General features: G+C 33.4%; 1 protein-coding gene across 1 annotated transcript in view; it reads left to right on the top strand.

Moving 5' to 3' along the window:
- The window catches only part of LOC6054068, a 224,900-nt gene extending 214,204 nt beyond the window's left edge, over window positions 1-10,696 (top strand). Inside the window, 6 exon segments of the mRNA XM_038254827.1 lie at window positions 1,613-1,705; window positions 2,044-2,192; window positions 5,115-5,304; window positions 5,374-5,604; window positions 5,670-5,862; window positions 8,250-10,696. Coding sequence (XP_038110755.1) covers window positions 1,613-1,705; window positions 2,044-2,192; window positions 5,115-5,304; window positions 5,374-5,604; window positions 5,670-5,862; window positions 8,250-8,346 — 953 coding nt within the window. The 3' untranslated portion in view covers window positions 8,347-10,696.
- Window positions 10,697-13,406: the final 2,710 nt, after the last annotated feature.

Genomic DNA, 13,406 nt, shown 5'->3' with positions numbered 1-13,406 from the left:
TGGATGGTACTTTTATTTACTTCGCTTTGATTGAACTGTGTAAGTTCCAATAACTAGTATTGTTTAAATGATTTATGAAACAATCAAACTTAGTTAAAATAAAAAAATAAGTCGATTTAAGTTTGTAAAAAAAAATAACTTTGCCAAGCATTAACTGCTCACTGGATATTTTTCAACAACTGATCTATATGATTTGTATAAGAATATTTAACTTGAAAAGGTGAAATAAATAATAACTTTGTGTTTGTATTGATTTTTTCCAATTTAAAAACAAAGTGTTGAACTGTCATAATTTTCTTGTATCTTTCTGAAATTATTTTTTCAAATAAATATTTGTGTCAACCATATAAAAAAAATATTATTTTTTATCTTTAAACTTTTAATTACACCAACCCACAATATTGTATACAATCCCAAAATTGCACACAATTTGTAATTTACTTTATGGTGAAAAAACATTCGGAAAAAATAGGTTTGAAATATCCAATTTCCTTCCTTCAAAAGATGTCCAAATTACCCTCACAATTTACCCCTTACTAATTTGTGAAGATAAGCTGAGGAAGAATAATTTTCTTAGGGTGTTCAAATTACCCCACGCTCCCCTATTAGCATTTTGAAAAAAAAATCAGAAAAAAGCATGGTGTTATTTTAAAGTTAGTTATTCTAAGATTATTAACTGACCCGAATGAATTTGTACCTTTTTTAATTTTCCCATTGAAACATCTTTTACAATTTTTGAGTTTTACAAAACAACTATGAATTTCTTTGATTTTTTTTCCTGATCTCTTAAATATTATTAAAATCTCTTGATTGAAAAAAATGCCTAGCGCATGGAATTATTGTTTTTTTATTATGCTTTTGTTGAAGTTTTTTTTATAAAAATTTGAAGATATTAAACAAATTTTATGATGAAATTGCTATTCCTGATATTTAGCTAAATTTTTTTATGGAAAACTCTTGAAGCATAAATTATGAAAATATTCATAAATGCTAAATCACGGCTCCTGAAAAATCACAACTCACACAACCGCTTCCGCTGTTCTAACGACCACAAGTATCATAGTTCTAACGACGTTCCAAAATCCTCAAAACTCTTTAACCAAACCACTTCAAATTCTCCCACTAGTAAATCTAAACCACATTCTCGTAGTCCTTCTTTATGTAGTCTGTGTAGGAAATTTCAAATAAACTCTGTACTCATCGGCATTCTAGCAAATAACTTAATCAATGCACCACTACTCCGTCACAGTTCGATTCAAAGTAGCATCCATTCACGATATCTATCTAGAGCCTGTTTCTTGTATGTAACTAGCAAAAAAATAGCAATCAAAATCATCATTCTACACTGACTTTTTAACTTATATTTCGAATTAAACAACTTTTTTCTAGAGAAAAAACACCCTAAATTTGATAAAATCCTAAAACGATTTTTTTCTTTCGCCGTTTGTTCTTCTCTTCCTCCAAAACCAAAAACCAACAATTTAAAAAAACGTGAACATTCCGTTGAAACCTACGCGTGCTGTTTGTGTGTGTGCATCGTCCCGAACATCCCGAACATCCCGAAACCTCTTCTTCCCCTTTTTTTTCAACCCACGTTTACTTCCGTGTGTAGGCGGTAATCCCCGAAGCTTAATCTCTGCGCAAGATAGTGATGAGTCATCGATTAGACGTGCTTGCTCGCTTAGTGATTTGAGTATGGGAAAAGGTAAACGACTGATTTTTTTAATTTTAATTTTCTTATCAAATGTTACAGGAAAGCGTTACTTTTTTTTGTTTTAATTTTAAGTTACAGTTAACGGTTTTGCTTTCAAGTTTTTCTTATTTTTTTTTTTAATCCTTAAGAATCAATCAAATTCTAGTACCGATTTCAAGTGATTCAAATTTTTCATTGACAAAAATCCGTTTTCGAGTGTTTGTTTGTTGAGTTCAAGTTTACAAAATCAAATAATTAGCTTCCTTAGGCTTCCTGAAAAGTAGCATTTTTTCCTATTCCCTCTAATGAAGAACAACTAATTAAACCCCTTCTGTTCCTGTGCCCCCCAGCTGCTAATTACAAACCAGTCCCCAGCAGCCGCAGCACGGTCCAGCGGACTGTCCCCAAGCGCAGCACGTCCTCGGTGGGCAAGGGTGGCGCATCACTGTCCTCCGGCATGGGACTCCGCAGCGTGTCGGTGGGCATGTTGAACCAGGCGGTAAGTTTGACGTTAACTTCAACTAAATTACAAAAATAGGAAATCAAGCAATATATGCGTTTTTCAATGCATTTTGAATATTTAATGACATTCAATGACAAAAAAATCAAAACCACATCATAATTAGAACTTCTTTAAATTTTATTTAAATTTTTGTTTTTTTTTTAAATCGTCGTTAAGATTTGCAATTTTCTAAAAAAAATACAATTTGTTTTAATTTTATCATAATCAGATTGCAACAGTCCGATTGCTTTTAATTTTTTTTTTATAAAAAAATTTGTTCAAAATAAATGTAATTAAAAAATATAATTTGAAAAGCTTTTGATACAATAAAATTAGATTGAAACCATGAAAAAAATATTATTCAAATAAAACTGAATAAAATTCATCATATTTTTTAGTTTTTAAAACAACACTATTTGTATATAGAAATTTAACGGAAAATAATAAGGTCACTAGTTTACGAAACTATAATACTTAAAAAATCAAGTTTTGCAGCGAGTTTTGTACATTATTTTTGGCAACACCTTTCGAATAGGTTTTTAAGATAAACGTGCATGTGTTTAGTCAATTCACCGTTTGCTGTCATGATAAGAGAACGGAATGTATTTTCATCTTGCATCTAATGTTGGCATATCAGCACTTAGACGTTTGATTACAGCTGTTGAAAAACGTGTTCAACTAAATTATAGCAATTAATAGCTCAGTAAGAAGTGAGCAAGCAAGTTTCTATTAAAAGTTTTCTAAAATAATTGTTTTAAACAGTGATTATTGGCCAATTGGACGGAAACTCAACTAAAATTTTGACGAATGCTAACCCATCGATTGATGGATTTGCCTTAGCCAGTCACTCCGTGTAATTTTAATATAACTTTTTAAGATGAATAAATATAAATTATATTTTCAATTCAATTCAGTTTAGTTTTCAAAGCACAAAACAGTCTCAGGGTGACCACTCAAATCCAAACATTATTTTAAAAAAAAGTCAATATCAATCATCGAAAAAAAATTAGGAATAAATAAAAAAAAACAAATAATTTAAAAATTTTGTACAAATTACTTATCCTAAGAATTAAAATTCTAAACATCACTTCAAAAATGGAAAAACTCATTATTTTTACTCAGAGAGATCACTGTGTAGACCGTGTAGAGAGACTTAAACGTGTATTTTTAAAATTGTCAAACAAAAAGTTTTTGACACTAACTCGATGTGAAAAATGTGATGGCAAAAAGATGAAAATAGCTTAATTTTAAATTTTATTCATTTTTTTAAATCAGGGAACGCTTTAAACATTATTATTTAGTATTTCAGTTATAAAGAATTTCAAAATAACTTGGAATTCGTTTGCTATACCATGTTCTCTTTCTTATTTTGTAAATCTTGATATTTAATTTTTTGAATCAACGTTGATCAACTATCTTAAGTGAAGACTCCATGTTTAACAACTAATTTTATGCGAAATGTTTGACAAATTCGTTAAACATATGTGTAATAATTAAACCAAAACTTTTTAAAATTCTTTTTTTGCAGTTTAATTTTCATTCCTAGATTTTCCATGTTTTTATTCAGAACGAAAAAAACGTTTGGATATTATTCGATATTTCAGTTTTCCGATAACTGAAAATCAAGCCTTATCTGTAGTAATTTTCCAATACCAACAGAAAAGTGGAAAAAAATTTTTTGGATTGACTAAATAAATTTTGTTCAACATTTGAAAACATTTACCACACAAAGACAACTAATGCTAAACTCAATTTGGAATCGTCTTTGAATATTCAAGCCATAATCATTGAAATTAAGCTCTGTTTGCATATTGGTTTTTAATATTTAAAAAGTATATTAAAAGTAAAATGTTTAACAAACTGAGACAAATAATTATAATAATAATTCATTCATAACATATCTGATGAAAATCTGAGTCAAATGCGTGCCATCATAATCATCCATTATTTTTTAGGATTTTTAAAGTCTCAAATAGCCTTTTCATGCTCAAAAAGATTAAAACAGTGAAAGAAACGATAAATTAAAAAAAAAGTTTTTAAAAACGAATTGAATGAAATTTATTTTGAAAATTGTACAAAATATTCAAAATTATTCAAAAGTTAGAAAATAACTTTTTTATTATTGACCCTGAGTTAGGCCATGACTCTTTTTACTTGGAAGACGATATTCGAAGATAAACGACAACTGGTAGTATCAAGTGGTTAAGAAGCGAAAAAAATCACCAGATCACAGACGGGATTCGAACGTCCGTACCACACGTTCGAATCCCGTCTGTGATCTGGTGATTTTTTCGCTTCTTAACCACTTGATACTACCAGTTGTCGTTTATCTTCGAATATCGTCTTCCAAGTTAGAAAATATTTTTCAAACATGCTTGCTTGGAATTCCCGACTTTTCCCGACTTTTTGTGAAAAAATCACAAATTCCCGACTTTTTCCCGATTTCCCGACTTGAGTGGCCACCCTGCGTTTAAAACTGAGATTTAGGGGTTTTCTCTCCAGTAAGTTATGTTATCCAAAAAAATATAAAAATTGACAATACAAGCCATGGTTTCAACATCTGGATGAAAAAAGTCAAGTCCAGATGAGTTGCAAGCATTACATTGGTTTCCAAAATATCTCAGTAAAATGAGGAAAATTATTTTTTGCGAAACTTTTTTTTGAGGTACTGTACATCGGAATTCCGTGAAAATACAAAATATTTTAAAACGAGCCCAAACATGCTCAATATGGTTATAAAAGCTGGGAAATACTTTTCATTTACATTGTTTTCAGTTGATAAGGCTTCTATTTACATGGAAATTTGAAGTCTTTAGGAAAACAAAAAGTTTTTGCCCTCTATTTTTTTAAGGGCGATCTTGACATAAACTTTGAATAATACTTGCAACGGCCTAAATCATTTCATCCACTTTTTTCCAGAGTGACTCCGAACCGGAGCCTCCGTCTTCGCGGGGCGGACTCATGAAGCCAACCATCAGCTCCCAGAACAAGGTGAACGGTTCAACGCCCGTCGGCAACGGTGGCGGCAGCGGCGGCAAGTACATCAACCCCCGTTCTGCGGCCGGCATCATCAGCCGACGGAAGGGTCTCCAGAGTGCGTACAGCAGTGGTAATTATTGGACATCTGATGTTTCATAGAAGAAAATTTTATTAAAAGATTTTTTCCGCTAATTTTCAGTGAACATCTCCTCCGCCGGCCAGGACGAGTCCAGCTCGGAGGAGTCGCCGACGAGCACGGTCAGTCCGGCGCCGACCAAGCCGGCGGTTCCACCGCGGCCCCGAAGCATTGCGATGGAGCACAAACGGATAGCGAACGTGAATGCCACCCTGAACGCAAAGAAGGCGGTGCCCAGCACCAACATGGAGATGGAAACGATGATCAAGGACGGCGACCTGGACAATGCGGACTGTGAGATATAAATATTAAATATATTTAAGGAGTTTTGAAAATAAGGTGAGTCTCTTTTTTTTCAGTGACCAACCAGCTCTGCTCCAACATTATCAACCAGCTGGTGCAGACGACAACGTCGGTGATTCAGCTGCACCAGCGGCTCAAGTCGAACGACGAGTCCGGCGGCGGCAGCGGCCGGAACAACTCGCTCATGATCAAGGAGCTGGAGAATGCGGTCATCATGACGCAGAACATGCTGACCAAGGTTACCAACAGGTAAGTGGTGCGCAGTTCTGTTCTGTTTGCACTAAAATAGGGATAAACACATTCTGCTGTGACGTTACAATGGGTTGGCTATTCTTTTTTTCAGATTTTACATATTCTGAAAGAACATTAAATTTTATATTAAATTCAACCTAAGTTTAAAAATTGTAACTGGAATGATATTCTGACCACCGGAGATATTCTGGGTATTACGGAGATTGTTTTTATGGTTTTTCGAAAACTATTCATTTCAAAATTGGTAAAAAAATTTTACTGTCGAATCGTTGATCGAATCAATTCAATTTAAAAAAAAATAATCAAAATGCATTTAATTCGTAGGCAAAATGACGCCGACAGGAACGTATCTAGAATGCATAAAATTGGCCAAATAAGCGCTTCCCTAACACAGATGTGAGCTTCAAGTACCTAGAAATCATTTGATGGAAATCCAGTATTCCGCAAACTCATATTTAAATTAATAATAACATTCGATGAACTTAACTAACGAAATTTACGTTTTCAAACGCCATTGCTTTCAGTCAAACTTGTATCTCTCTCATGGCTTACACAGGCATATATTTCTTAAAACGGAGCTTTCAAGGGAATTTTTGTGTTTTATTCATGGTTCAGGTTTTACTACTACTTCCGTTTGCTTTACGAATGAATCAGATTACTTCCTGCATCAATAATTTTTATCCTGATGTAATAAATAATTTGATGGTTTGCTTCCGTCGAACGCATGTTTTTTCCGGTTCTCCCGTATAGGGCGACCGAAAAGTGGTAATATACTCTACCACCTGTCCAGTGTGCATACTGTCCGAAATTTCGATCTCCTTGTGTGCTTAAAGAAAGTATGGGTCCAAATTTCCAATCGGTATGATGTTTGCAATGCAACGCGCTCCAACTTCTTGGAGCCATTTTCAAGTGAGATCGAATCGAAAACTTTTCTGCTGACAATCTGATTTTCTGGCCACCCAGTATGCTGCGATTTGTTTGGCAGGGTGTAAACACATCTTGCCTGTCAAACGGCTTTAGTATTTTAAAGTCATTGTTTGGTTTTCGACATTATGATGCCTCTGTGCTATCTAATGCTAACTGGATAGGAATCCCAGCAAGCTTAGTGTAATAGAGGCAGAGAGGCATCGATTAGTTCTAGATTACTTTTTCAAAACAACAAATGCGCCATGGGATTCATATGTACATTAGGGTGTAATATGGTTGTATGGATAAAAACAAAGTTGCCCAAATTAAGTGAGTAGCATTTTTTATGTTTCTTTTGGGGTCCTAAACAACTTCCCAAAGATTGGGAACGATTGGTTCAGTCCTCGCAAAGCGATTCAGTTTTGTATGGAAATTTGTATGGGAAAAACCATTTTTTAATTTTGGTATTTATAAAATTCACGTTTCATGCTATATTAAAACCAGACTCGTATTCGGTTGCTCTAAAACATATAGCCACCAAAAGTTTGATTTTAGCGAAATATTTGCAGTTTTTCGATTTTTAAAAATAGTGACCATGAGTGACCATTTCTAAAAATATTTTTTTTGGGAGTTCGGAAAATTTGCTATACAATTGTCAAAAAGACATTGAAGATTGGACCTTTGGTTGCTGAGATACAGCGGCATAAAGAAAAAGAAACAGGAAAATAGATTTTTTCTAAATCTCACCCAAACAACCCATCATTTTCTAATGTCGATATCTGGAGTTTTTTTTTAAGGTCCAATAAACCAAATTTCCAGTTTTTGGTTTTAAGGTGTTTTTTAGTACCCCGGACTCAAGGCGGTTTCAAAAACACCCAAAAAGCAAAAACTGGAAATTTGGTTTATTGGACCTTTTCAAAAAAAAAACTCCAGATATCTCAGCAACTAATGGTCCGAATTTCACTAAGATGAAAGATAAGAAGAATAACAAAAAGGCTAGTATGTTAATGCGGAAGCAACATAAATTCCCCTCACACGTCAAAAAAAAAAAAAACAGACAGATGGTAGGAAGAAGCAACAAAAAAACAGAAATAAGAAAGAATCAATGCGGACAAGAATTAAGTTGAGCGCAGTATCTCCTGACAAAGACTGGTAGAAAAAGCGCTAAAAGTATGAAAAAGTCAATGCGGATGGAGGAGAAATTGGACTCTCCTCTCATAAAGACATCAGTCAATATATGGATTTAAAATGAGCAGATCTCACCGAAATCCTTGATGATGGCTTGCGTTTCTTCAAGAATCGGGCCCAATTCCTCATGAAAACATTTTTGTTTTTCTTGAAAAATATTTTCGAAGAAAAAAGAAATTGAGATATTTATTGTTTGAATTTGACTTTCTTAGAAGCAAGTTTAGAATTTCCTAGAATAATCACGTATTACACATTTGAACAAATCCAAATTCTTTTTCTTTATGTTCCAGAAACCTCGGCGGCGACCTCAACAACAGCACCAGCATGTACGAAAAGTGCAACGACATCCTGAACCAGGTGCAGAAACACGTGAACAACAGCGGCTGATCGTAGAGATGAACGCGAGAATCGGTTTTTCTTTTCTTTTTTAGGTTAGGTCAAAACGGGGTGTGTATGTGTGCGTGTTGATGTAGTGTGTATGTGTTTCATTGTCGTTGTGTGTGCGCCTTGAAGGATTTTTTTGGAATTGTAACTATAAGAAGAAATTGTAATAAAAATGTGCTTAAAGAGGAATTTTGATGGAGTGTGTGCGAGCGCGCTGGAATTGTAAAATGCTAGAAGGAAAAGAAAAATAACAAAAAGTTTCGTCCAATTTAGTTGTTAGTGTGTTAATTTTACGCGGCAGTGTTTTTTAAGTGTAGTGGAGCAGTAAATTGAAGAAGAAGAAAAAAAACGTTACGTTAGATATCATCCTGTTGGAGGTTTCGGATTAAGGGTAAAAAACGCCATATCTAGATTTGTTAGTTGCACTTAAAGTACGACTTTCTTCACACGGTCCCGTTATTCGTCTCGGTTATGTTAGTCAGAGCAAGAGTATGAGAGATAGAGAAGGAGAGTTAGATGAATCGTTTTAGCGCTTTCAGCTTGTTTTAAATTAAATTATTAACGATTTGTATTTTTTAGGGATGGAGAAGTATTTTTTGTTTTACTGTTTAAAAGGTAGTTGCGGAGGGAAGAAGCGGATGCAAATACCTAGAGATGATCAAGATTGTTCTAGGGAGAATTGGCAATTTCATGCCAAGAAGCCATTGCAAATTTTGGCATCAAATTTCGGCGTTTCGTCCCTCCAGAAAAGTTAACGAAATTAATGTTAATATCACTAGCTGTACAGTAGATTCTAATTTTCCGTAAACATTAACTTGTTTAACAACAAAACCATTATTCTAGCTCTTTGGATGGTAACAACACATGAAATAACCACTTAATTACAATTAAATCATATTGATTTATCCTACTAAACGTAAGCAAAGTTTTTGGAGAGAACGAGAGAAAGGCGAAACTTTCCAATACTCAGTAATTCCTCCCCCTAAAGTAAAATCAGATTAAACAAATATCTCTTCCCCCCTCTTCGTGCGTGTGTGTCCGCAGAATGTGATTCTGAACCCGAAACGATGCCAACAATTTATATCATTCGAATACAACAGAGCTAAGCCTATCTCTATTTAAACGAGGAATTAAAGAAATCTTAATCGTATTGGACGAATAATTCTAAAACGCTACAAACCTCAAAAGTCAATACACACTTACACATACAAAAGAGAAGAAATGATAAAAAGTTCAACATGAGAAAGTGATTTCAACAACTTTGCAACTTTCCAAAAACTTTCACACAATTCACACCTCATCGCAGTAACCTCGTCGAAAGTTAATAAACAAACACTAAAAATATTCATGCAACTAACTAAAATGCAACAACATTAAACAAAACACAACACACACAACAATCGAAGGCTATTAACTTTTAGACTAGTAGCAACAAAAAAAAACGTTTACCTATAGCTTTTTACTATTTAAGCTTGATTTAATTCTAAACAATATCCATTTGACTAAGCCAGCAACAGCAGCAGCAGAAGACGACGAAACTGAGAATTGAAGTGAGGTTAAACAAAAACAGCGCTTATGAGAAAATAAAAAACAAATCAAAGGGACTTGATAAACACATGAAATGAGTAGTGAAACAGAGGAACCTCCCCCCAAAAAATAAAAAAAGCACTTACAAATAACCAAATAAAGTAAACTGACAAACTAAAAGCAAACAACAACACAGCAAGCGCTGATGGTTCACTACTCGCAACAGTGTTAGTGAGAAAGACTTAAAAGTGAAAGGTTTGAGGGCGCGTAACACTTTGAAAATTGTGGAAATGAAGAAGAAAATATATTTAAAAAAAAGTCAAATATTTTAAAAAACAAAAAAAACCATAACCCACACTCTTAGTTTGATTTGCTTTGCCCCTGTTCTGCTTCGAAATCGACTAACTCTGCTTTTCTCCCCGTTAATCTTTGGTAAAGTCTCTGCCCTCAAAGCTGGAGCGAATGCTTTGGGACGTGGCAGACGATGGTGCGGTGCTTGTAATTCTCTAACCCTGTTGGCGTATTCCTTCTTTAGATGGTTGTTTTATAAGGAAGTGCAATTCGAATTGGAAATATTTAACCCCCCTTCCCCTCGAGGTGAAAGCAGGTGAGTAGCGAGTAAAGTAATATCACAGGGGCTGCGCGTACTAATTCTTCTGCATTAACGAAGGCTTGGTAACTTGCGGGGAGCTGTTGTAAAAAAAAATGATGGTAAAAAAAATCGTTAAACGAAAGAATGAGTATGTAAATAAATGTGAATATTTGATGTGAGACGTTTAAATGTGTAAATAAGATCCGAATAAAAAGATCAGCCGTTGTTGTTCAATTAAAAATTTGTTTAATTTCACTTCTTCGAAAACTAACCATGATCAATGCAAAATTGATAATAAAAAAAAGATAGAAAATGTTTTGAGGATCCCTACTCAAACTACTTTCGTCTTATTGTACTGTCAAGATCAAAGATGGCAGTTTTTATCCGAGACACGCATCAATTGGAGCAAATGATATCGCACGATTCATAATGCAGTACTAGAATAATATCAAACGGAAACATTTCATGTGCTCAAGTAGGGTGAATCCGACAAAAAAAATAAAGTAGACTAACCCTTCAAAATTTTACAATTTTCTTCATTTTTCTTCTTTTCTCTCGTAAATTACTAAGGCTGAGGGACGAAAACACTAAATTTTTTTTTTAATTAAAAGGAATGTTTGATTTAAAATGTTATTCAATAAAAAAGAAAACGTAGTTTTTTTGGGTGCTAAACTTTTGTGAAGAGGATATGGGAAGGTTTCAAAAATTTGCTTGAGAAATCAAAGTCAAAATTTCAAGAAAGCGCTTTGTTGACGTGACGTTGAACCGAATCAAATTTGAGTTTTTATTGTGAATGAAAAAAGTTTCGTATGGTCCAAACTAGATATTTTTGGGGCTTTTCGAATTATTTTTTTTAGAGGTCGGAAAGTTTCACGGCAATTTAATTTTTTTGACATTGAAAATAGGAAGTATATTTGCTAAGTTATCGTCATTTATTAGTTCAGCGGTATTTTAGTGGTGTAGAGAAGACCTCGGTTTTCTTGTGCGTAATGTTCTTTCGAAGGCTGTATCTCAGCAAATATTGGTCCATTCTCTCATATATTTCAAGAAGAAATTTATAGGATATCTTCTAATCTTTTAACTTACCTTTTTTGTTGTTGTTGTTGATTTATTTATTTCTGGAAGCTTAAACCTTTCTGGTCTTTCGCTGCCCTTAAGGTCGATTTAGTGTCTTTGGTAAAGTTGTTTGATGAGAACTATTTAAAAAAAACAGGTGCACCAGAAAAAAATCGATTTTTAAGTTTACTTTTTTTCTCAAAAATATAATTTCTCCGAATCCGGTTTCAAGAGACAAGACCTGCAACTTTTGATTTACGATTTATGAAAATGTCTTGTGCAAAAAAAAATTATTTTTTTAACCACTAAAAGTTAATTTTTGCTAGAAATTTCAGTTTTTCGGATAGATTCGAAGTGTTCATTCCTTAAAATATTTTTTTTTTCGAAAAGTTCAGAAAATTTTCTTTTTTTTTTGTTTACAGAAATATTTTTAAAATTTTGGAATCAAGACTAAAACATTTTGAATTTTGGCCCTTTTTATCCTTCCTCACCTTACTGAGGAAAGGCTATAAAATCACTCGGAAATTAAACGTCTTAATTTGACGTCCCAGACCCACCTTCATGTATACCTATCGACGCAGAATCAAATTCTAAGCAAATGTCTGTGTGTGTGGTGGGATGTTGATCAAAAAATTGTCACTCGATTATCTCGACATTGGCTGAACCGATTTTGTCCGTTTTGGCGTCATTCGGTCTGTCTAGGGGTCCCATAAGTCACTATTGAAAATTATGCAGTTTAGTTAAGTACTTCAAAAGTTATGCTAAAAAAAACGATTTTAACAAAAGTCCGGAAGATTGTAAAATGGGTGGTTTTTGTAAGAAAACCCGTCATGCTATACATTTTCAGAAAGGTATTTAAAAGACCTTTCCAGCGCGTCCAAAATATTGGCGATCTGACAATCCTATCAAAAGTTATAAGCACTTAAGTGTTATTTACGCACTTTTTGCATTTTGGATAGCACCCTTTAAATGTGAGGAAGGCGCCAACCACCTAAGGGTGGATTAAGTAACGTTTTTCAGAAAATTTTACAGGTGTTTCATTTATTTAAATTTGAAATTGGACCATTAGTTTCTGACATTAGAAATCGGGAGCTTGTTTGAGTGAGGCTTAAAAAACCTCAATTTTCATGTTTTTTTCTATTACCCGCTGGCAACCACAGGTCTGACCTTAAACGTTTCTTAGACATTCAGAAATTCTGAACATTGATGAAAAAATATACCTATAGACTCTATTTAAAAATCTAGTAATAACTTAGAAAACGGCTTACTTTATAAAATTTTCTGTAAAGTATTTTTCGATTCCAAATTTGATTATACTTCAAACTGAAAAAAAGCAAATTGTTTAATTTCCTATTTTCTCTAATCATTTTGTTTAAACATATCTCGACGGCTACATTTTTGACTGTACATCTGGTCAAAAAGGGTGCACTTTTGTCCCCTAAAACATATCAATAAATTTCAAAAATAAGGTGATGGATTTTGAGAAGTTGTTTTTTTTGTTTGTAAAATGTGTATTTAAAAAAAAACAGATTTTTTTTCTTTTAAACTTATTTGTTTTAATCGTTGTAAATTGTCAAAAAAATAATTCCACAACATTTTTAATTTAGTCTTAAATAAACAATTAGGAAAATTTTAGCCTAACATTTCAAAAGGGCACACATTTTCTGTAAACAATAGTGTATCCCTTTCACTCAAATGACAGTTTGGATAAGGTGTGAGAGGGATACACTCTTGTTTACAAAAGTTTTGTGCTCTAATGAAATGGAAGGCATGAATTGTCTACTTGTAGACTTTTTCAAAAGAAATGTTAGATTTTCGAATTTTGAAAATATTTTTCATATGTTTCGCAAAAGTTTCATTTTTACATAGCAAATCGGACCAGATCTCG

The sequence above is a fragment of the Culex quinquefasciatus genome, chromosome 2, assembly GCF_015732765.1.
Source record: "Culex quinquefasciatus strain JHB chromosome 2, VPISU_Cqui_1.0_pri_paternal, whole genome shotgun sequence".
Lineage (NCBI taxonomy): Eukaryota > Metazoa > Arthropoda > Insecta > Diptera > Culicidae > Culex > Culex quinquefasciatus.
The sequence above is the reverse complement of the archived record's forward strand: the minus strand, read 5'-3'. Positions and strand labels throughout refer to the sequence as shown.